Here is a 25371-nt window from a genome sequence, read left to right as displayed (position 1 = left end):
CAGATACTTATGTATATTGTCCTACTTATGACTTTGATGAGAAGAGGATAAAGATCCAATTTGTTTAACCTTGTATCTGTCCTCACATATCTGAACTAGACTGCATGGTCATATTCCTACCAATTCAGAGGAAATGCCTCCTTTTTCCATGAGCAGTGAAGATTTATGTATTTGACTTTGAAGTCAACAACTGTGTAGCATTTAGTGCCAAATCAAATGCAACATCAAATTACCTTGTATTCATTTAAGTGAATTTTCAGATTTATGGCAGATGGGCACAGATCCAGGGAACCAGGAAAGGACAGTCAGCACAGATGACTCTATGGAAGGAAAATGAAGTAAATATCTGAGAATTAATTACTTGTAAGGTTAAGGTTCCTTCTTAGAAAGAGTCAGGAGTAATTAATTCTGCAATCAATTTGCCGACACCTGGAGTTTAGCAAAGCAGCAGGTAAAGTGGACTGCTTGAAACCAAGCCATTCCAAACAAAACTCATGCCCCCTTTGACAAAAGGGCCCATCTCAGAGACAGGACTTTACTGATAGACTCCCATAGACTGCAGTCCACTGATTGCAGCCACTTTGACCTTTGCACAATTATCAATGCTTTTTCACGTGGACTGGTCATTGAACAGTTTGCAAAAGAAAAGGTGTGCATGTAATAGTAATTAGGTATTACACCACTGAACAGATCAATAAAATGTTCTTGGGTATGTCAGTAAGTAGTAAAAGACAAGTTTATGATTATTTATGGTCAGTTAATACCAACAACTATGTCAAAGAAAAAAACCATTAAATTCCATGAATGTTAAATATGCAAATAAAAAGTTGCTGTATACTTCTACCACCTATATGTTCTGCTTTTTTAAAAAATATTTGTTTAGTTGCCGATGGGCATTTTATTTATTTATTTACATGCGGTGCTGAGAATGGAACCCAGTGCCTCACACATGCTAAGCAAGCACTCTGCCACGGAGCCACAACCCCACCCCCCATGTTCTGACATTTATATTGGATTTGTGCCCTGTTCCAAACTGCCCATTACAGGACAAAGACATCAGTCATATCTGAGCAGGCGTTGGCACCAACATATATCAATAACATCCTTCGATTTACTCAGGAGATAAAGCCATTTTGTACATTTAATGAAAGCATGTTACATTTAAGCCTCAGTCCCTGAAAGACCATGAACAGAAATCTGATAGCTATACATGAGGCTCGCTTGTGGGGGAGGGAAGTTGATCATCTTACAAGAGAATGAAGATATATGATTTTTACAGGAATAATTTCTGTTAAATTATATTGCACTAATAATTTTCCATTAGATTATCTTTTAGTCCAAGATATCACACGATTAATACATTCTATCTATTTTTGTCATTGAATACATGTTTTTGGCCACTCTGAATAAAAATGCTTATTAGACCTCATTGGACGGATAACAATGAGAAAAGTAATGTTCAACTCTTGCACAGCAAGACAGTAATTGTGGCTTATTTGTCTTTCCATTGTGATGTATGTCCAGTCCCACCCAAAGACTGTGCTCTGGGCACCCATTGCCTCTTCCCAGGATCTCCTTATGTCATATTCTGTACTGCTGTTACTTACACTTCCTCTCGCATGGAGAGAGGTGAATATAACTTAATTGTTCCTGAAGCTCAGTAAAAGAATAAGTTTAACCTCGTAACATTCACATTATCAAATACATGAAAAAATGGATAATGATTGTTCTAAGAATTTTAAAAGTAAACAGTATCTTTGAAATAATCTAATTAACATTCTCTAAATTCACATAATCTCTGTCAAGGTTAAATCTAGAGAATGTAGTCTCACATTTACTTCTAACATGAATTTGTTTTCAATGTATTTCAGCTGCATTGTTGAAATAAAAGGACAAATCAACCCTGCTGAAGATTTTTGTCTCACAGACACAATTGATCATAATTGTGTCATATCTAAAGCCTTATAGGTAGTAAGGATGATCAATTGCGATTGATTTAGGAATATTTTGCAGAAAATAAGGTTGCTGTGATATTTAAAACAAACAATTAGTAACCACAACGTTCTCTTTTAATAAAATAACCTTTAGATTTTGAAGAACTTTTGACAACTTAAATATGTATTATACATGTTTAAATTTTGAAATTTATAAAATAATATATAGTTTATCAAGCGTAAAACTCTTTTAAAAAAACAAACTTTTTACACCATATTGCAAAAATGTCATAGGCAAAATCAGTAATAAAGTTGGTAAGGCAGGTTCTTTCTTCAATATCATGTGCAGTGCTGAGTAATTATAAAGGCTATTTAAATTTTAAATTTGTAGTTTTTAATTTTAAATACGTAGTTTTTCAAATGGTGTCCCTCAAGTGAATAACACGCCTTGGAAGTATTTTCTTATTTATTTATTTTTTTTTAGTTGTAGGTGGATACAACACCTATATTTTATTGATTATTTTTTATGTAGTGCCGAGGATCAAATCCATTGCCTCACACATGCAAGGCAAGCACTGCACCACTGAGCTACAACCCCAACCCAAGGGGAATATTTTTTCACATGAAACTACTGTTGGTTTTCCTATCCTATGTTTTGTTAGATGCTGTCTGTAGGCTTATGTACAGTGGAAGGTAATTTTCAATAAAAAGAGGAGAATGAGCCAGAGAAAGTATTTCCCTGCTTTTGGAAGAATAGCTTGTTGTCCTGATCTTTTCCTTCATATTTATGCAGTACTTATTTTCTTTAAATTTTATTAGTTCACTTTAGTTATATATAATATTGGGGTTCATTTTGACATAATTATACAAGCATAGAATAAAATTTGTTCCAAATTAGTCCCTAATATTTTGTCTCCCTTCCTTTTTCTCTCCCTGTACCCTTTCTCTACTTTACTGATCTTAATTCAATTTATTTGCAGGTGTTTGTTTAAGTTAGTGCATTATGGGTATACATAAAGGTGAAATTCACTGTGGTATGTTCGTATATAGGGAAGTTTGAGCAGATTCATTCAACTCTTCCTCTCTTTTCCTATCCCTCCTCCCTACCCCCCACTCCCCTTCACCTACTGCACTGATCCTCTCTACTATTTTCATAGAATGCTTTTCCCCCCACCTTTTTTATTTTCTTCGACCTTATTTTGGTCTAGCTTCTGCATATTAGAGAAAACATTTGACCCTTGAGTTTCTGAGTCTGGCTTATTTCACGTAGCATGATTTTCTCCACTTCTATTTACCAGCAAATGTCATACTTTCATTTTTCGTTATGACTGAGTAATTCCACTGTGTATATATACCACATTTTTTCCCCATTCCTCTGTAGAAGGGCACTTGGGATGGTTTCCTAGCTTAGCTATTGTAAATTGTGCTGCTACAAACAATGATATGGCTGTATGTCTATAGTATGATTTAGATTTTTTGGATAAATTCCAAGAAGTAGGATAGCTAGGTGTTTCCATTCCTAGTTTTTTGAGAAGTCTTCAAATGCAATACTTATTTTATCTTATTTATTTATTTTTGGTATCAGTGGTTGAACCCATTCAACCCAGGGGAGGTTAAAAATCCAGCCACACCTCCCAGTCCCCCCCTTTTTTTCCTTTAAGTTTTCAGCAGGATCTCACTAAATTGCTGAGGCTGGCTTTTAGCTTTTGATCCTCCTGCCTCAGCCTCTGGAGCGACTGGAATTACACACTTGTGCCACTGCACCTGGCCTTATTCTTTTTTTTTTTTTTTCTTATTTTTTTTTCTTATTTATTTTTTTTCTTATTCTTGATTTGCATTATTAACGACTATTCTTTGATATATTACTTCTAAAAAACATTAAGCAGCTAACTACATAGTATTTTAAAAAGCCCATATTACCACTTGATTTTAATTTTCAATATGCAATTGTTTGGGATAAAAATGTCTTAATAATCTTTTGAAATTTGCATGTTAGCAAGAATCCTAATATATATAGCCATGTTAAATCATTGATATTTTCAACATGGTCAGCTTTGATTTGCCGTTTGAATACTTTCGATATAAGTTAAGCAAAATTAGAGCTACTGACGAGTGGAATGTTTGTTACATGTACTAAAATAATGTTTTTCTCAACTTTTCCTGTTTCTACTTTGGAACTGCAGAGTTTTGAGCTTTGGGGGGTCCTCTTAATTTGACATCTTTGGCAGATTGAACCAGAACCTGGCTTGGAAAGACACAAAAACTGCTTTGGCAAATGATCTGTCAAGTGACCCATGAACAAAAGCGAGATTGGGTTGCCCTTTGAAATAAACCTATTTGAATTTTATTATCTCCAGAGCACCTTGTGTCTCTAATCTTGTGAAAGGTTAGTATTCTATCCATCAGAGCAAGATTAGAGTGCGAGTTGATGTCTGCTCTTGATGATAACTGAATGCAGCAGTTGGAGTTAGAAGAGGGAGATTCATTACCATCCATCTGCAGTTCAAAAAGGAAAGGGGGAAATGGGGAGGGAGGGAGCCGAATTTACAACATAAACTACCTATTCCCAGGTCAGGGTATTTAAAACAAAAGAAACCAACAACAAAGGACAGTACTTTGGGGAAAGCTTTACAGAGCTTTTCAAATAAATTCCCCATAGCAGAACTGTGTTGAGGCTACATTTTGCAGAAATTATCAATTTCCAGTATGTGGATACCGTGGAGATAGTTGTTGACTCTGTTCTTAGGTCATACATCAGGGGGCGAAGAAGGATATACCATTATATAAAATATGGCTGGTAACAACAAAGAAATATAAAACATCTATAGACTTATTTTGAAGTAATAAGACTTGGCGTGAATAAAATGTTTTTTTTTTTTTTTTTTTTTATTAACCAACTGAATGTTCTTTTTTGGTGACTTTTACTTATAATTCAGAAGTTGGAATTTAAATAATTTGAAACTTAGTTATAAACTGAAAATATGCCACGGAGTCAAAAATGTGTCCCTTTTTTAGGATTTAATTTTATTTTAGCACTGAAAAAAAATGAGACTTTTACATTCAAACAGTAGACTTTCACAAAAGATGTTGGCACTCAGTAATTGTTTCTTTACAAGATATTTAGAGATGATCAATTTTTTTATTCATTGCTTTCCATGTTTTTATGGTCTAGATACTTTGTATCCCTCAAAAGCTCACATGTGAGACAATGCAAGAAAGTTTAGAGGTGAAATGTTTGGGTCACAAGAGCCTTAACCTAATCAATACATTAATCAGCTTGAGTGAATTAGCTGAATGGTAATAATAGGGAGGTAAGGTGTGGCTGGAGGAAATGAGTCATTGTGCCTTTGAGGTATATATTTTGTATCTGATGAGCAACATTCTCTCTCTGCTTGCTGACTGTAACTTCCTGAGCCCTGTCCTGTGCCACTCCCTTCCTCCATGATATTCTGCCTTACCTTGAGCTCAGAGCAATGGAGCCAAAGTCTATGGATTGAGACCTCTCAAACCTTAATTACCAAATAAAATTTTTCTCCTCTAAAATTGTTCTTCTCAGGTCTTTTGGTCATAGCAATGCATAGCTGACTGAAACCCAAATGACAGATGCCAAAAAGGTTAAAATAACCATCATACAACATGAGATTTTATATATATATATATATTTTTTTTTTCTTTTTCCAATGCTGGATATTCAAATATTTAAAACAAGGACTTTTGTGTGTTAGGCAAGTGATCTACCACTGGGCTATATCCCTAGTCCTGGTCTAGATATTTTTCTTTGGAAAGAAAAAATACATAAATTGTTGGCAGAATAAATTTAATCAATTTAAGCAAATTCAGACCAACATTAAACTAATTCATTTGCATTTAAGTCTTTCATAATACTTTATGTGTTTCTATGTACCTTTATCAGGATGTCTCTCATTTACTTGTAGAAAGCATATTTATTACCGCTGAATTAAGACATCTATTCAAGTAGGGCTGACATCATTTCCTTTTAATGGGAGGTAAGGATTAAAGACACTCTGTGGGGGCTATATCACCTTAAGTCCTGTTTAATAAGCTCAGTCTATGATAAATGACAGGTGGTCAAAAGGTGTCTGCCTTTCTGTACTTTTGGCAGTGGTGTTGTCAAATGGTTTATAGGAACATACTTAGAATTCTAAGTCAATCAGCTTCTTTACCGAATCTCCATCAAAAGCTCTGTGGAGAAAATGAGCATCAACTTTAAATTCACAGTCATGTAAGATTGATGCTCTTTTTTCTTTAGTTTGGGTGGGCCCTATAATAATGAACAATGGAATATTATTAACTCTTGATTACATTAGACTGGAGGAATCCTCTATCTAGAAATAAATAGTAATTCTATTTGAAAAGCATTCCTTCAAATAGCAAAGCTATTAATGTTCTTACTATTGGTGAATTACCTAGACTTACTAAAGATCATTGTACCAGTATGCTATGCTGCAGGGACTAATCCTTTTTTTTTTTTTTTTATTCTTTCTCTCTCCCTTTTTATTATTACTTAAATCCTTTTACTAATCAGCTTAAATCCACTAGATTTAGAATAAAGAGACCCAAGTTCTCTTACATACTAATTTGTTGGTATATTCTGTGTTTTCAATAAATCTTGTTTTATTTTCTGTCTTCTCTGCTTTTGTTTTTATAGTGTGTGAATGGGGTTTTTATTCTTGGACTTCCCATTGTAGGCTTATTAAACAAAATGCTTTCATTCCAAAGGTCCTTTAAGTTAAAATAATATTTGTCATTTTTTTCAACTATGATAGTAATTTATAGTCATTGTAGAAATTTTGAAAAATTAGTATTCAGTGGAGAAAATGTAAATGAACTGTGACCTTCCACCCACTATAAACTCTTACTGCATATTTTCTTTTTATTTTTCTCAATGATGGGTATTTATAAATCCATTAAGAAGTAGTGTACTCCATATGCACTTTTGTATCTGCTGTTTCTATCTTAGCATTTTCTTAGGCCATGGGGTCTTATACTACAAGTGAATTTCTCACGAACTGACAAAGCTCCTGTTTCAGGGACTTTTATTTCATAAGCCCCTTCCAAGGCCTTATGACAAATTTTGTGCTTTCAGTTTTGTATTGTATTTGTTAAGGAGGGTCCTGCTAACCTGTGTCAGCCTCAATCCTCAGAATAATCTGGGTCTGCCCCTGTAAGCAGCGAATCAGAAGCCACACTGCCAGGGATTGTAATTCCAGCACCTTGGAAGTAACTTATATTTTCATGTGCCTCTATTTCCCCAAATGTAAATGTGGGCCATAATAACAACTGCCTCATAGGATTGTTACCAAGATTAAGTTAACTAATTCTCAAGAAGCCTTGGAACAGTAGCTGACTCAATTTGTGCTTAGTAATTATAAAGTTTTAAATAGCCTTTAATAATAATTACACATACAAAATGATATTTTGCTGTGTCAATTTACCTTTCTGGTGAGACTTTTAAATTGTTTCTATTTTTAACTAATATAGCAATGGACTGAATATCCTTGTATACAAGTCTTTGACCTTGCCTTTGCAACTGAACTATTTCCTTTAATCAGTGTTCTTTTCTTCCAAAGTATCCTACATGTCCCTATTTCCTTTTTAAAAAATACACTTTAGTAATTGTCATCAAAGTTGAAACTCTTCTTTGAAAGCAACTTGAAAATGATGGTGGGACATAACAGAACACTGCATTGCTGTTCAGTTTGTTTTTTGAAACTCTTTTAGTTTTCTGCTTATGATTTCTTTAATTTAGACATCTGTTGAGCATGTTAAACTTTCTAATGTTTTCAGTATCGGGTTTTAATGGACCAGAAAGGATGTAAACTTAAAAATTAAGATATAATATTTTGATAAAAGTTTTTGTGTCTAATTGCACTAGCACAAATCAGTATTTCACAGTGTCTTTGGCTTCTGTCATTTGTATTGTGTACATTCATGTTACCCTGGTCAGGCTGTGGCAGGCATTCCCTTTGCCCTTGGACATGACTTAACTGAAGATTGCCAAGCCCTGTCCCTCCTCTTCCCATGCTGCATGCAATTTCCTTCCCTCAAGTTACTGCTTCTCACATGCTCTTGATGCCCCCTCTGATGAGTGCAATCTCTAAGACCAGAATCCTGATTGGCTACTAGAAGGAAAGTATGAAGGGAAGGAGGTAAAGAGAGGAAGAAAATTAAGGCTTTCATGACCTGTAATATGGTTCCTCCCTTATCATTCCTCCTTCCTCTGTCCTGATATCCACTATCATGCTTGACTAAAATGGAAGTGTCAGAGAGCAAAGGAGAGCAGAAGTGCTACTCAATCCTGACTCTACCTTTGGGATGACCTGGGGCCTGGATGATATGTTGATACCTGGATCCCATTTCTAGAGACAGCAACTTAATTAATCTGTAATGTAGCTTGGGCATTGAGACTTTAAAAAGTGTTTTTTAAGGAGAAGTTCATAACATGATGAAAATTACATGAAAAAGAGGGCAAGGAAGAAAATTACATTTTGCTATTCCTCTTCACTCCTGTACAACTTGCACATTCTCTTGTTCCAATATCCAGTCCTTATCTCCGGATTTCAACAAAAAAACTAGCCTTGGTCCCACATTGCCCAGTTTATCATTGGTGGTCTGGTGTAGGTGGGGGTCTTTCTTCTTCCAACAAGTGTTTTGGGGTAATGAAAGTGTAGTTGGGGAAGGATGTGTGCATGTGATCCTAGTAATATTACTCCCACTCTAATTTGGAAACCTAATTGTTTATTCCATTTGAGAAAAAAAAGTAGGAAATGATTTCAAGTTGCTTTTAATATAGTTCTAGGCGTTAGGTGCATAAAGCATTAAACAGGCATTCAGTCTTGTGGTTCATATCACCTCAGAGAAAATGGAAGCAGATTTGTGGGCAAGGCCTGAAGGGTGTTGCCTATAAGCCAAAGCCAAGCATGTACGATGATACAAGTGAACCTGGGATGCAGCTCAACTTTTAATTTTCATGCAGGGCTTAGGGTGAGAGGAATAAAGTCTCAGAAGAGTTGTTTGCTATTGGCAGAAACCAAGTTTAATTCATATTTCTGGGAACTAATAGTTTATCTATACCCCTTGAGAACATAAATGGGCTAATCAGTCTTTTTTACTTTAAATATATCTTTGGGAGAAATAGCCTACCAAGAAATAACACATTTATCAATCTACTCTGTAAAGGAACACTAAGTAAAGAAAAAGTTGAACCCTGTGAAATCTAAATTCAAGTCACCCATTTTGATCAACTGCTTTATTACTTCAAATCTCCCTTTATCATTGACACGGTACAGCGTTCTAGGAAACTTTCCTTTTTGCTGCCGAATCACATGCCAGATTCTGAAAAATCTCCTGGCCTTTACTCGCTTCTGCTGACTTGACTTTAATGATATTAAACTGAAGGACTTTGGTACAAGGTATTGATTGTTTTTAATGAACATTCATGGTTGTAAACTGATGACTTTTCATTAAAAAATTCTTCATGGAAAAGTCTGTTCGATTAGATTAGATAAATTAGAAAAATACTAAATAGTGATGTCCAATTGGCCTGAATAATTCATTAAACATGTATTACTATATTGTTACTAATGCATTCATTAATGCATTTAATAATGTATTAAATGTATTATTTTATTATTTATAGTAAAAAGGCATTAGTATACCCTTGATTTTCTGATTTACTGATTATTAAGGTAATACTAAAACCTTTGGATTATAATGAAGTGTTTGTGAATTATGCACTCTAGTATTTTAACAGCTGATGTATTTAAAATGTCCTGAAGTTACTTTTTCTTGATTCGTAGTGAATAGTGTGTTTTGTGGTATGGCAGTGGTAGGTTTTGTTAAGATCCTACAAGATAGTTCAAACTTCCATATTTATAAATTATAAAGGAAAACCTTATGAAAAGGAAATTGTAATAAAAATAGATTTTCTTCATGTAGTTTCAGAGTGGGGCCTTTTATTTTTATTTTATTTTCCCCATTTCTATACTGTTTGTTTACTTATTTATCTTGGTACTGGGGATTGAATTCAGGGCCACTTGACAACTGAGCTACATTCTCAGCCTTACATTATAGTTTATTTAGAGACAAGGTCTCACTGAGTTGCTTATCACCTGGCTTTTGCTGAGGCTGGCTTTGTACTTGTGACTTGCCTGTCTCAGAACATACTGTTTTTTTTTTTAATGCCAGGATTATTGTAGGATTTTCTCCTTATGAAGTTCTCCAGGGATTCATTATTTCACAACCTCAGAAAATTTAGGGGTGTCTCAATCTAAAGTCACTGGAATCACCTAAGGTCTCTAACTCAAGCGGTGATTGAAGAATTGCCTTTTGGGTTTCGGTGACCTTTTGGGAGAGGATATGTAGAGATGGAAGGGCTGTATGCTGTCAAAGCACATTTTAACATGTAAGATAAAAATAACAGCACAAAAGCAACTCTACCTATGTGAGAGTTAACAAACTAGTAATTAAATTGTCTTTCTGTCTTCAAGAAATTAAAAGCACAAGATGTTTTGTCGGATTAATTTGTCTCCAAATGTCTCACTCAGGATTTTGACTTCTTATGTCAGGGATCAGCAAAGTTTTTCTGCGAAAGGTTGGATATGCAATATTTTTGGCATTTTGAGTTGGTAGTGATGGTGCAGGCCTATTACCCCCAGCTACTAAGGAAGCTGAGACCAAAGGATCCCAAGTTTCAGGACAGTCTGGGCAACTTAGTGAGACCCTGTCTCAAAATAAAATAATAAAAAGAGCTTGTGATGTGGGTCAGTGGGATCAATCCCTAGTACCCAATATCAACAAAAAATATATGTGTGTATGCTATGTGTGTGTATGTGTGTGTGTGTGTGTGTTTCTGTTTGGTTTTAAACATAACTTTAAAAACAAACCAAAAAAAAAACATTTAAAAATGCAAAAAAAAAGCATTTTCAGCCCTCAGGACTTAGAATAATAGGTTAATTGGTCATTGGTGGGAGGCCTACCCTGCTTTGAACTATCACAGTATTGCCTAAAGGATGGTTTCCTAGTCACTAGTTTTTAACTCATTAAATAATGTCACAGGGATGAAGTGTGTGGGGAAAATAGGTGGGAAATGCTGAAGTTAGAAAAGGAAGTAGATCTCTACCAGCAAGATTTTCAGTAAGTAGAGGCCTAATCCTAGGCATGGAATCTGGGGGCCTTTGTGCACACATCCTCCCGATGGGGGTCAAGTCTGGTGGGAGAACGCTGACCCAGGGTATTGATAAGTGCCTCTGTTCCAATGTAATTATCATACATTGTTACCACATTAATCAGCCCTAAACAATATTCTTTATTAAAGCTTCATTTTGGAAATGGAAGCACACATAATTTCTATGCTCTTCTTGGACAAACCTAGGTCACAATAGATGAACTATGCCCTCAGCATTCTTGCCCTTTGTCCATGATATAAGCACATCGATCATAAAATCATATTGGTCAGATATTCTTAGCATCCTTTTGTGTGCAGTCACTGTTCTGTGTGCTAGTTTTAATCCCAAGTGCTTTTGAGTTTCTTCCACCAAATGCCTCCTCTCTGAGGAAACCTTTTTAACCCTAGAGGTTTGAACATGCTCTCAGTCTCATGCTCTGCATTAACTAATTATTATTAGTGGAAAAAATAATCACACATGAAAATTATTTTTATAAATAATTTATATGTGACTTTAGAATGCATTTTGCAATTTATATTTAAATATGGTTTTATCTGCTATCTTGGAAGTCTATAATACTTCCCATTAATTATTCAAATCACAATGTAAGAAAATTTGACTTAGGATAAACTGCAAAGCCACTCTGCTGCCTTGTTCCTTCTTAGAACTCATCCTTCTCTGTAATAACTTTGGAGGTGTCCATTGCATGCTGGTTCAAGTGGTCTAGGGCAACTCAGTTAAAATGTGAAGCCTCAATTCTGCTAACTAGGTATACTAGTATATGATTCACATACAATATGTGAAAAGCCCGTAATGTAGTGTCTGATACCTGCTAGAAATCAGGCAACTTCTCAGGTCCTATCTCTGATTATCCTTGAAATTGGCGTCATTTGTTTTTTCAAGCTCATTTTTTGGTCTCTATTTAAAGTTTAATATGTATACTTTCCTCCTAAAATCTAACAGAGCCAAACAGAAATAGCAGGTATATTCTATTGCCATATTGTTTGCATTGGAAACCAGTTTCTCTATGTGGGAGGAGGGACCACATTTACTTAAGGGACAGAAATGTGTTTAATAATCCTTCAAACAGGGAAGATGTGTATTACTCACTTTGAGATCATATAGGTTTCTACTAACTCCTAGGAAGTTCTGACTGAGTAAATCATAATTCTCATTATAACTTAATAAACTTAATTTATGAAAGCACACACACACAGACAGAGCAAGAGAAAATGTGAATTAAGTGATAAGAAATTACAACTCTTAAATGAATTTTTGCTCCTAGCAGCATCATCTCAATGGTTATGGATTCTGATACCTTGCTTTTAAAATAAATTCTTATTTTAGCAATAATGTTATATAGTATCAATCCCATAATTTTAAAAACTGCATTCTGAAAGTCTTACACAAAAATGCAACTAATCTTGAAAAAAAATTTGAGGCATCATCGTAGGATATCTATTGAAAATAATTTTTTACATCTTTCTCTTATATTCTTGTTTCTTGAAAACATGCATTATGAAGAAATACAGATGATATAGTCTTATTTATCAAAAAACCCACAAAACAAAGCACTTGAGATTATTCAATACAATATATTAATAATAAATCAATAAATTTTTGAACAGAGACTGCAGTATTTTGTTTAAATAGGTGCATGTGAATTTGGAATGTGGGAAGATATGAATGATTTCTTTTCTATAAATGCTCAAGAATGTGGAGGATGAGGCCGAAGGGTCAAAATTTCAAAGCCAGCCTCTGCAACTTATGGAGGCTCTAATCAACTTTGCAAGACCCTGTCTCTAAATAAAACATTAAAAAAATGTGCTGGGGATGGGGCTCAGGAGTTAAGCACTCCTGAGTTCAATTCTCATTACCAAAAGAAGAACAAAGAGAAGGAGAAGAAAGAAAAAAATATTTGGAGGATGACAGGAAGGTGAATGTCTTCTTCTAAGATGTGGTTTATAGCACCTCTGTCTCAGATGGGCAAGTAAAGCCCTCACTGTCCGAGTTCAGACCAGGTGGAGTCTCCACTGACCAGTGACCAAAGCTCTTCACTTATTGAGCTGTAACTACATGAATTTATACCACCATGCTGCAACACTTATCTTAAACAAGATTTCAGTGAGAAGTATTTTGGACAGCAGGAGAATAGAATCGGAAAATGATGGCATATTGTGCATAATCCCAACCCCACTTCCAATCTACCACTGTGCTGATCCACATTACTGTTAAGGAAGCCATCCCTCTGGTTTGAATAGGAGGAGATATTACTGTATTATAAAGCCTGTGAATTCCTAGGCTGCTTTATCCCTGTTCCTTTTGCTTCCCTTTTGTTCTGTGTGCCACCTTACATTCCAGTCTGTTCATTTGAAGGCTTCATTTGAAGCCTTCCACAGATATCCTCAGGGCACCTCTTGGCTCCTAGGAGTTGATTTTTGCCCCCTAAGAGGCCTCTCCAAGCAATCCACAGCACCGTGCAGGCTTTAATTTTGCTAGAGGAGCAATGGTAGTTTTTAGTCTGCCCCGCAGCAAACAGATGTTTCCATCTGAGATCTCCCCTCTGGATGAATAAAACCCTCCCAGAGGCTAATGCTGGCTGGAAAAATTCTTTTTGTGCACCTATGAAGCATAACTGAGCCCTAAGCAACCACCTTTGATGTATATTTTGTGATTGAGGAAGAAAAAACTCAAATCGCCTTTCTTTCAGCCTGACTCTTTCTTACAGATGAGAATTTCTGTTGATCGAAGGGTTACATAGAGGTTTTGCTTTTTCTTATATTGCGCTTGAATTTTACTCTCTCTGATGTGTTTGGACATAATACTTCATCAGCAAAATGGATCAGATAACTGTCTTCCAAATCTCTACCTTGTTTGGTTTGCTGAGAAACAATTTCCATCCAAGCATAAAGTACTTTGTTCAGAGTCAACCTTCAAGTGGTGGAAGTCCACAGGCCTGCTGACGATGAAAGGAGCTTACTTATTTTGGCAGGACATTAGTTTTGCCTCAGTACCTTGGATTCCCATTTGTCATACGATATAAGATCAATGTACCCTAAGGTAGCAACATTTTTTATAATTGGCTGATGTATTAGTGTCTTTCAATACAAAATATTAACTTTGCCTATGAGATCAGTAAACCATATAATGATTTTGAACAAGGAGTAATTTGACTTTTGAGGACCAGTGAAGCTAATAGCAACCTTTTGAGGCCATGACACACCCTTAGACAAAACTTTAAGCTTGGAATCTTCTGAAATGATTCTTGAACCATATTTATTGAAATATGATAACTTGGTTTCTGTATTCCATTATGGATACAAATTTAAACATAAAAAAATAAAAACCACACAAGATGCAGAGAAGAGACAGTCTAATTTTAATGATTCATCTTAAGAGTGCTCAGAAGCCCAATATTTCCGAGATCCTGTGTCAGGACAGGAAAAAGCTTCAGGGATTTTACTGTTGCTAATAGAAGACTGAAATTTTCATTCATAAAGACAATTTTTACCTCAAGTCTTTGGAGAGCCATGATGACCAAAAGGCCTTCCCACCCCAACACACTCTTTTTTTTTTTTACCACTTTGCAAATCTAAACCACACTATTGATTACTGACTATTCATTGCTGAAGGCACTACATCGTGTTCAATAAATTAAGCTTTAATTCCTGAGTCCAACAAAATAATTGACCTCAAAAGAAGATAAATGAATAGGCTATCTAGAGCTCATGATTAGAATCCACTTTCCAGTCTCATTATATTAGTATTTTTCAATTCAGTGATTATTCCATTCTTTCCTATATTCTTTCACAGTCTGCAATACTTTTCACCTAGTTCCTATATCAGCAGACCTAAGCTGTTTTCTTTCTTGGTTTCAAGACTGAAATATTTTAGTTATACTACTTTTAATACTTTGGTATCAATATTAATAATTTAATATAATTCCCATTTTAGGACAAACTAGGTGACTAGCATTACTAAAAACATGTTTTTTATGCCTTTGATTCAAAAAGTTATAAATAGCATTGACATACAACATACATAATCATCTGCTTCAACACTCATTTTACCGAATCCTTAAAGATTGAACCACACTCTCTAGTATGGTTTTCTTTATACAGATTATTTTAATTTTACAAATTTATGAGATACAGTGTGATAATTTGACACATGTATTTAGTGCATAATGATCAAATCAGGGTAGTTAACATTTCCATCTCCTTAGATATTTTTTCTTAACTTTTGACTAACATTTAACTATTGTACATATTTGTGGGGTACAGTATGGAATTTTAATACACAACTACAATATATACAAATCAAGTCAGGGTTATTATCACTTCCATCTTCCTATCAAGTAAAACAGTTTAATAAAATGTAATCTGATTTTACATTTGAGAAAAATTAAAGTAACAAGTAATTGTTGGCTTGGACAAAATTGTACAAGGTTCCTCAGTCATAACACTTAGGCAATCCCTAAGTTTTTGTAGCCTCTGTATCAAGAGAAAAAAAAAAAAACAACTCTTATGCTAAAAAAGGTAAACAAGTGAGCAGAGTCTTTTTAAGTTCTGTTGCCTGTTTGAAAACAAATATAAGGTAGTTATCATTAGTATAAACACTATGTAATGATCAAGAAAATTGTTTGATTCTGCATTAACCACATCTGAAGCAATGAAGCACGTGTTTTTTTAGCCAGCTTCTGACAAAGCACAGAGTAGTTCCTGGGGACACAGAGAAGGACTCATCACTTTTTCCCTTCTTTCTTCAGAAATAACCCCCCAGGGACCCAGAAAGAAAAATCTTTTATAAAGTTTTTACTTGAAGTCCTTGAAATATCTAGGACTTGATTTGTCCCTGAATTTCCAAGGGAGAAACAGAATAGCTTCAAGGGGCTTTGAAGAGGTGAAGCAGAATCACTCTACTATTGGGAACTTGGATTGATAAACTCAGGAGAATTATCATTCCTTTGTGTTTTTGCCACCCCAAATTATATTATCTAAATGGGATAAAGCTTAGACTTTACCTAGGCTTATTCATGCATTGATAAAACCTCAGTATTACTAGCCCAATGACTTCTGGGTTAGTGTGCGTCCCACATATGCATGGCTAGTGTGCATTACATGTATACATACCCTACCTACATGAGGTACCTCTTCATACAGCCTGACAGCTGAACTAGTGAGGCTAGCAGACCTAATGGCTTTTTAGCCTGCCTTAGGTTTGTATCCTATCAGTGATCTCAGCGACACTCAAGAGATCTTGCAGAGTGAAAGATTTCATTTGTTGTACATACTTTTCATTTAGATTGTCTTAATCAGAAAGCCCAACTATCAATATTTTGTTCAAGTAAATTCTGTAAGATGATAGTTTGCATTTGTAATGATTATCCAAGATACTTCATAGCTTTCTGATTCATTATGGCCACCTTAATTATGTTCATTATAGCTTTAGTATTAAGTGAATTTAATTGCATCATGAATCTCTGAACACTTTTAATTGATTACTATATATAGGAACTAGAAGGAGTCCAAAATATTACATTAATTTGAACATCCCATTTAAGAACTGTTCCAAATAAAAGCAATGTAATTGAATTTAACATTACAACAAATTTGTAAATAGGCCTGAGCAAATGTGTTTATAGGTATGCATTTGTTACTGTGTTAATGGTGATACTTTGCACATTATGTTTGCAACCTATTTTGAGTTTATATCAAACCATAAGATTTTCTAAAATTTAACAGTTCATAAAAAAAGAATTGAGCTATTTTAGAAGAATGTTAGGAGGTAAGCTTCGGATGTTAATGGATCCTCTCTGAAATAGAATTTACAGAGTCTTCTGATTCCTTTGTCTCATCTAAGATCACAGATGTAGATCAATTCTCATTTAAAATATTGTCTTTAGTCTGGTGCAGTGCTGCTAGCCTGTACTCTCAGCTACTCAGGAGGCTGAGGCAAGAGCATCACAAATTGGAGATCAACATATGCAACTTAGGGAGACACCGTCTCAAAATAAAAAGGGCTGGGTATAGTTCAGTAATGGGGTGCTTGTCTAGCATGTGTGAGACTCTGGGTTCAATCCCCAGTATTACAAAATGACAAAAAGTACATATTTACATACTGTTTTGATCAGTTCATTTATATCTTAATCACAGGCTACATTTTTCTATGAAACTGCTCATTAAAAGTGGTTGTGTTTAAGACAAGTAGATGCCTGAGGCTTTCTAGATATTATTTATGATTGTTTTCTTGTTTTATCTCCAGAATTTTTCCGAGAACTTCTAGAAAATGCAGAGAAGTCCCTCAATGACATGTTTGTCCGGACCTATGGGATGCTCTACATGCAGAATTCAGAAGTGTTCCAGGACCTCTTCACGGAGCTGAAGAGATATTACACTGGGGGCAACGTGAACCTCGAGGAGATGCTGAATGACTTCTGGGCTCGGCTCCTGGAACGAATGTTCCAGCTGATCAACCCTCAGTATCACTTCAGTGAGGACTACCTGGAGTGCGTGAGCAAATACACTGACCAGCTGAAGCCATTTGGAGATGTGCCCCGGAAGCTGAAGATTCAGGTCACCCGTGCCTTCATTGCTGCTCGCACCTTTGTCCAGGGGCTGACCGTGGGCAGAGAGGTTGCAAACCGGGTTTCCAAGGTAATGGAAAATGCATAGTCTTTCTAATTGGCCTTCCTTTTTGTTGCTGTTGTTGTTGTTTTAAAACAAATGTTTGCCGGTGATGATGATGATGGTGATGATGATGATGATGGAAGAATTCCTATTTACTGTGTCCTTCTTCTTACAGAAATCAATTAAGTGTCCAGGCTCAAATCTGTTTGTTTTGTTTTGTTTTCCCTGCTTGGTGTGAGAGAAGTCAAGATTTCAAGAAGTTCTCTGTGGTTTAGAAAATATTGTCAATAGTTTTTTGCAACTTCTACCAGTGAAGTTTCTATCAGGAATGGAGAAAAAAACAATCATGTTGCAACTGTGATCACTTGACACTTCTGGTCAGAGGTTCAAGGGTGATAAATACCCTCAAAATGGTCCATTAAGGGACTGGAGTCCTCTAGGAAGTCAGGGGAGAGTCATCATCAGGCCTGCAAGTAGGTACCAATTGTTCAGAACAGTAGCACCTGGCATTTATTCTTGATCATGTGTCAAAGTGATGGAATTCCTTAGTAGTGACGGAAGAGCCTTTCCTGACACCTGTAGAACTCGATTAGGGAGGACTAATGAGTGCCACTATAGATTCTGGCAGATAATTCCTTTCATTCTCCATTATTTTGTAATCCTATGCCATGGTGAACTTATGAGAAAGATAAATCACTGATCCCAATTTGGGCCTTTCCTGGAGGATAGCATCTCTAAAACTTTAGTGCAAGGGATCACTCTCCACTGCCATCCATGAAGCACTGAATATTTACTCTCTAGAGGAAATATTAAGTTTTTCCTTGACATTTAACTGCTCTTATGAGATGTGCTTTCCCATTTACAAGGCCAGCCTGACGAAGAAACAAAAAGATGGTCACTATCAGCAGTAAAGACAAAACAATACACACAAGGAATCTGGTACCATATCGCCTAGAAAAGGTCTTATTTGTACAGACGATGGCCAAACAGCACTTTTTTAATTTCAGGGATGTGCCAAAGAGCCACAGTGCTCTTCACAACTGTTGGTGCTGTATTTCTTACAGTGCTGTATTTCTTTTTCTTTCCACATTGATCTCAACATTTACATCTTGGCATAAGGATGGTGTTTACTCTTGAAAATGTTTCTTCATAGCACAATTTGTCAAATTCATAGCATTCCAGTTTTTTTTACATTATCATTTCCTAAAATGTTTAAACATATGGGAAGGTTATTTGCAAAAGGCTTTTAAAGGGATAATTGCCATTAATGATATAAATGTCCTATCACTCTGACATTTGATACAATGACTTTTATTGAATATCAACAACGTTTGACATAGTGAAGGAACTACCCAAAAGTGGAATAAAAAGGAGTTGCCCAAGTGGACTAGCAAGAGGAAGTAGGACTTCCCAAAGATGGTCAGTAAAATATAAATTAGTATAAAAAAATACATATTTCATATTTTGGAGCAGAAAGATTTTGTTTCAAAAGTAAGTTTTATCGAAAATGTTAAAACTAAAAATAAGTGTAGTCTCAGAGGCCTCTGATGGAAGCATTCACTCTGGAAGAACAAAACTTGCAGCCAGCAGGAGGGAGACCTCACCTCTCAGGAGGTGAGAGACCCAAGGTGTTGGGAGTACACGTGCACTGTTCCTTGCCATCCACACTTACTCTGCCTGACGTCAATAACATTTCAATGCAGGTGTCACAATCTGGGTGCTCCTGTGAGAGAGGGGGATATGTATTTGCTAACCAAGTGTCTGAGGTCACAGGGAAGGTTGCAGCTGACTCTGCTGCTGATTGGAGGAGGGCTCCATAGCAGGTACCCACCGAGGGCCTCCCCTCACTCGTTCCAGACTGTCCAATTCTGAGGTCTTCTCTAGCAAAATCAATCACGCTCCTCTTCGTGCTGAAGGCCAACATCACAGACCAATCAACAGTACAGAATGATCTTTTGTTTTTTTTCCCCTAGAAGTGAGAAGTGTTGTACTCTACAACAGTAAAGTCTCTGTTTCCCTAATCCTCTCATTGGCAGGGGTGTTTGTTGATGGTGTGACCATGAAAAGTTAATCTTTCTGTGCAGATCTTGGCTTAGTTGACCTGAATTTCATTAGCTCTGATCAACTAAAACCATGAATCTCATGATGACATCCAGGCATTGCCTTTTGGAGAAAGGTAGGTAGGTAGGTCAGTAGGTAGATAAATAGATATAGCAAGAGATGAAATGAAACTGAAGTTTTTACTAAAATCATGTATGACTCAAGGATTTTAGTGTTTCACCTATGAATTTCCTACCCAAACGATTACCCAGATGGTCTGTAGATGACCAAACTAGAAATGGATCTACTAGTGCTATGATGCTTTCAGCACCCAAAATACTTTTGTGACAAAGATAAAATATTACAAGGACTAACCCTACCTTAAGAGAAGAAAGAGTTATGTTTGAGGTTGAAGTCCATCACAAAACCGATGTCACTGCGTGCTCTATTCATTAAGTAATTTAATGATGGGAGTAGAGTTAGAGGTTTTAAGGCAAATGTCCCCGTTTGAGATCAGCAAAGGAGCTCATCTCCTACACCATGTTTTAGGGATTTTGTTCCCTTCAGTTTCTCTCTTCATTTAAGTGACTACTTAAATCTTTGAAATCATCATTAATAGCTTCTAATTAATTGTTTTGACTGGAAACTTTACCTCTTTGGCAAAACACAGTAGTTAGACACAAATGTTTTGACATCATGTTATAGGGAATTTCCTTGTAAGAAAAATGGGAGACTAATTTGTAAGCATCAATAGAATTAGTTTTAAAACTTACGCTTGCCATTTTATGGATTCAAACCGTGTCTTTTTCTCGATTTTGAAAGGAGAGAATTCACTATGAAGTAATTGTAGTTCAAGCTCTGACTCAGAAGCATGATGTGATTCTAGAGGATTTATTGTCTATGTGAATTACCACTTTTTTGGGTGTTAGATTTTTGTCAAGTGACCAAAATTCTTGACAGGAACAGCTTAGAGGAGGAGAAGTTTATTTTGGGCTCACAATTTCAGATCTTCAGTTCATGGTGGGCCAACTCCATTGCTCTAGGCCTGAGGTAAGACAGAACATGATGGCAGAAGGGCGTGGTGGAGGAAAACTGATCAGCTCATGAGAGCAGGGAGAGAGAGAGAGAGAGAGAGAGAGAGAGAGAGAGAGAGAGAGAGAGAGAGAGAGAATATGTTAGGGGAGAGAGAGAAAGAGAGAGATGCCAGGATTGAAAATATAGACCCCCAAAGCAAGGCCCTAGAGTGACCTGCTTCCTCAGCTACGTCCCACGTGCCTATAGTTAACTACCCAGTTAATTCATTCAGATTATTAATCCCTCAAATGTCTTAATTCTCTGAGATTAGTACAGCTGCCATAGTTGAATTATTTCACCTCTGAACATTCATGCATTATCTGACATAAGCTTATTAGAGGACACCTCATATCTAAATCATAACATTGAGCATGCCAAGTGTTGGCAAGATAGAGAGTATCAGACTATCCATATTTTGCCAGTGCATGTGCAAATTGATGTGCTTACTTCCCATAATGAGTTGAAAAAATTGTTATTATTGAAGAAATACATATCCTGAATCTATGGTTCTTCCCCTGGAGGAAATATATAGAAGAATACATATATAGAAGAATGTTCATAGTAGCATTGTTTAAAATAGAATAAAAAGTAGAAATATCATTAATGTTCCCTGTGTGTAAGTGTTGATTATTTCATACCAGGAAATCCTATGGAGCATAAAAAAATAAATGAATCACAGACATATTTACAGATAAATTGCAGAAACCTCACTAAAGAATACATGCCTGAAATCACCAAATATTACATACTTCACATAAAGTACAAAATGCAAAACTAAGCCATATGTTATTTAGGATTAAAAATATATATAGGATTAAAAATATATATAGTAAAACTGATGGAAATCTGATAGAAATCCAGAGAATGATAAACACAACATCAGGTGGTATTCTCTTCTGGAAACAAGTTTTGGAGTTACAATCAAGGAGGGACACACAGGAGTTAAGGAGTTCCCACAATTATTCGTAGCATATATTTCTTATTCTAGTTTCTGGGTATATACATGAGTGAATAGGTGTATGCATACTTGTGTGTATAAGATTAATTTTTAATTTTAATTTTTGATGATACTGGGAATTAAACCCAGGGCCTCATGCATGCTAAACAAACACTATACTACTGTACTACACCCCCAGTTCTTTAATTTTATTTTTGAGATTGAGTCTTGCTGAGTTGCCTAGGCTGACCTTGAACTTGTGATCCTTCTGGTGGGAATAGTGGGGAAACAACCCCATACCCAGCTTGTAAGATTCCTTTTTTTTAATTAAAGAAATTAAAGCTGGGAAAGTCTTTACCATTGACCATCTATTTCTTGCCACCTGTGTATCTCTGATAATGTTCCTGAGCTACCTTCCATTGTTTGTATGACCTACAGCTAGTTTGCTCCATATTCTGCTAAATGACATTGGATAGACATGGAAGACAAAGCTCTAAAATGAGCATAAGAACAAATTTTAATAATAATAATATAGTAGTCTTCCAAGAATAAATCCATACTAATCATGCCCCTTTATTAAAACACCATTCTCATTCTATCATATACACCGGGTAGTGAGTAGAAGCATGAATGCCAGGTGGCCACTCTGAAATCTTTGACGTCGCCAAGACCAAAGAGGGAACTTTGTAAAGAGACATGAACAGGTTGTCTGCTTAAGCATGCATAGCTTAAACCTTATTCTCCATGGAGGCAAATGTGGAAATGACTCAAGTATCTTCCTGGGCTATCATAATGCCATTTACACAAAGACACAACTTTCATATCTTTTTGCTTTAATAAAAGTGATTTCCAGGAGGAAAAGCCAAAAATTCTGTCAAGGGCAATCACTTCAGCTAGGCAAGTCCTTTCATTGGTTTATTCCAGAGAAAGAGGATAGGTAGTACAGTTGGGATGCATAGAACTTAAGCTGTTGGCTGACAGTGTCGTCAGTTTATCATCTGTCTATCATCTATCGAAAGTCTGTTTTGTTTTGTTTTGTTTTCTACCAGGGATTGAACCCAGGAGCACTTAACCATGGAGCCACATCACCATCCCCATTTTCTGTTTTTAAATTTTGAAACAGAGTCTCACTTACTTAGGGTCTCACTAAGTTGCTGAGGCTGGCTGTGAACTTGCGATCCTCCTGCCTCAGCTTTCCAAGCTGCTGGGATTATAGGCATATGCCACTGCACCCAGCTAGGCTCTCTACAACCTTTTTTTTTTTTCCTTGTGGGTCATGATTTTGAAAGAAAAATCTGACTTTTAGTTCTTAGAAAGACCAGAAAATTTTCATCAACAGACACCTGTCTGTGTGCACTACATAGAACTGGCATTTTGCATCCAGGGCTCTTAAGTAGTTCTTCCACCTGAGTAAACAACATGAATTAACAATGTGTCCTAGAAAGGAGTGAGCATAGCCAATTTTCAATAAATGTGGTTGATGCTCGATAAGATTGAGAGAAATTTTCCATCAATTTTGGTGAAATAAAGGCTATGAATTGCCTGCATTTAAGGCTTCCTCTGATCACAATGGGAAACCATTCTGAAGAATTTACTGGGATTCAATTTAAAGGAGACCTGGTATTCTATTTAGTTGTTTGCTTTGGAGCAAGAATTTAAGATGTAAAGTAAGACCACCTGTTGTAGCTATTGCCTGAATTATTGGTTTTATTCCTTCTGTGGCAATTTTTTGATTGGATTTAATTTTGGGGGAGTGATCCAGAAATGAAAAGAACCAGGAGAGGCCTTAGGTGAATGAAACCTGTTTGTAGTTCTTTTGTGGTTAATGTATTATCTTCTGTAATTTATGGTTATTCATTGTAGATTACCTCAATAATATACAGTGTTAGGAAGACTGGATGAACCTTTTGAAATTATCAATAATGCTTTCAGTTTACAACTTTTAAAACAAACTAAATAATTTATGCTCACTGCTTTATGATGGTATTGTAGATGTTACATTATATTTGGAAAATGCTTTGCAGTTGATTAATAAATAATTTCATGGTTAAAAATAGTAAGAAATGATAACAAGGAACCATAGCAACAAAAATAGCTTATTAATAAAGTCCATTGAAAATGTATGAATTTTACCATGGCCCTGGTAATGTGCTAAGCCCTGTAAATCCAAAGAGTACAAAGAATTCCAGGTGTCAGAAGAAGAAAAGAACATTTTCCACTCTAGAATAGTGGGATGGAGCTCAGTTGAGTCTACATTTTTTGAGATCCCATTTTTATTAAAACCATTAAATCATTTTGAATAAAATAATTAAAATTGTTATTACTAACTTTAAGATTTTTTTTTCAAAGTGGATAGGCTGGGCATATGAATTTGGGAAATGTTTGAGTTAGGAAAAGGGTGAAAATCAAAGACAATGAAGCCATTCATTTCCAAGGCATAAAAGCTGTGCAGCCTCTCTTCTTTTGTGGCTTATGTCTATTTCTAATAACTATGTTTGAACTATTAACTGCATGTTGAAGGGCATGTGGGTATTCTGCAGGAGACATGAGTTCCTAACATGGTGAAGGGTGCTTTTAATTTAATGTTATATTACTATTAGAATTCCATTAAAATGAGCACCTTTCCCTCCCACCAAATCCAATTTTGAAATTCTATTCATACTGAAAAGAGAAATGAAGGGGCTTCTTTTATTTTTTTTAAAGAGAGAGTGAGAGGAGAGAGAGAGAGAGAGAGAGAGAATTTTTAATATTTATTTTTTAGTTCTCAGCGGATACCGCTTGAGCCACATCCCCAGCCCCGGGGCTTCTTAACTTTCCCTAAATGTGCCATAAGTAGATAAAGTTGGAGTTGGGGGCCACAGTTCTTACTATACTGTATCTATCAGGGATAATCTTTGACCCTACTGGATATTTTTAATACTTGACCATTCATCTGGCCCAGATGCAGATCCTTGTAAAAACAGACCTATTGTGGAGTTTTAGCTCAGTCTTGATCAGTAAACATTTGGTCAGTATGTTTTCTATGTCGAATTCTGTTTGTAAGCTCTTGAGATACCAAGACCAAGCTAAGTGAGAAGAGAGAAGCAGAAATAGTGTCATTATATAATGAGACAACTGTGCAAAAAAAAAAATGTTTTAGGAACAGAATGGAGGGATGCCTAGTATAATCTTAGGATGCAAGTAGACTTTCAGGGACATTGATTTCTGGACTGCATGTTGAAGGACATGTGGGTATTGTGCAGGTGACATGAGCAGCTAACACGGTGAAGGATGCTTCAGGCAGAGAAGTAGCAACTGAGCTCAACCGTAGGGGTATGAAGCCAAATGCTGTGTGCAGGCATGTGTATTCCTGAGGCGTGAAGTGCAAAGCAATGAACAGAAGGAGATAAAGCAAGCTGGATGTTCAAATTAAAACTGTCTGTGTCACTAAGGAATCTGTGCATGTCCATTCTGCCTGCACATTAAAAACAACTTTCTGTGAATAGAAGCAGTGCAGTACTTTCAAGGGACCGATAAGTGTGGCTCATCTTGTGTATATGAGGCAGAAATAACAATGAATGGAGTCTCCT

At 36.0% G+C, this 25371-nt stretch overlaps 1 protein-coding gene across 2 annotated transcripts in view; it reads left to right on the top strand.

Moving 5' to 3' along the window:
• The window catches only part of Gpc6 (glypican 6), a 1039564-nt gene that overhangs the window by 496978 nt on the left and 517215 nt on the right, over nucleotides 1-25371 (top strand). For both annotated transcript variants that reach the window (XM_026399851.2, XM_026399859.2), the window contains exon 3: nucleotides 17387-17778. In XM_026399851.2, the coding sequence (XP_026255636.1) occupies nucleotides 17387-17778 (392 nt within the window). The remainder of the gene's footprint in view (nucleotides 1-17386; nucleotides 17779-25371) is intronic.

Source organism: Urocitellus parryii, chromosome 2, assembly GCF_045843805.1.
Source record: "Urocitellus parryii isolate mUroPar1 chromosome 2, mUroPar1.hap1, whole genome shotgun sequence".
In the NCBI taxonomy this organism is placed as follows: Eukaryota; Metazoa; Chordata; class Mammalia; order Rodentia; family Sciuridae; genus Urocitellus; species Urocitellus parryii.
Note: the sequence above shows the minus strand (reverse complement) of the source record. Positions and strands in the feature narration are given on the sequence as shown.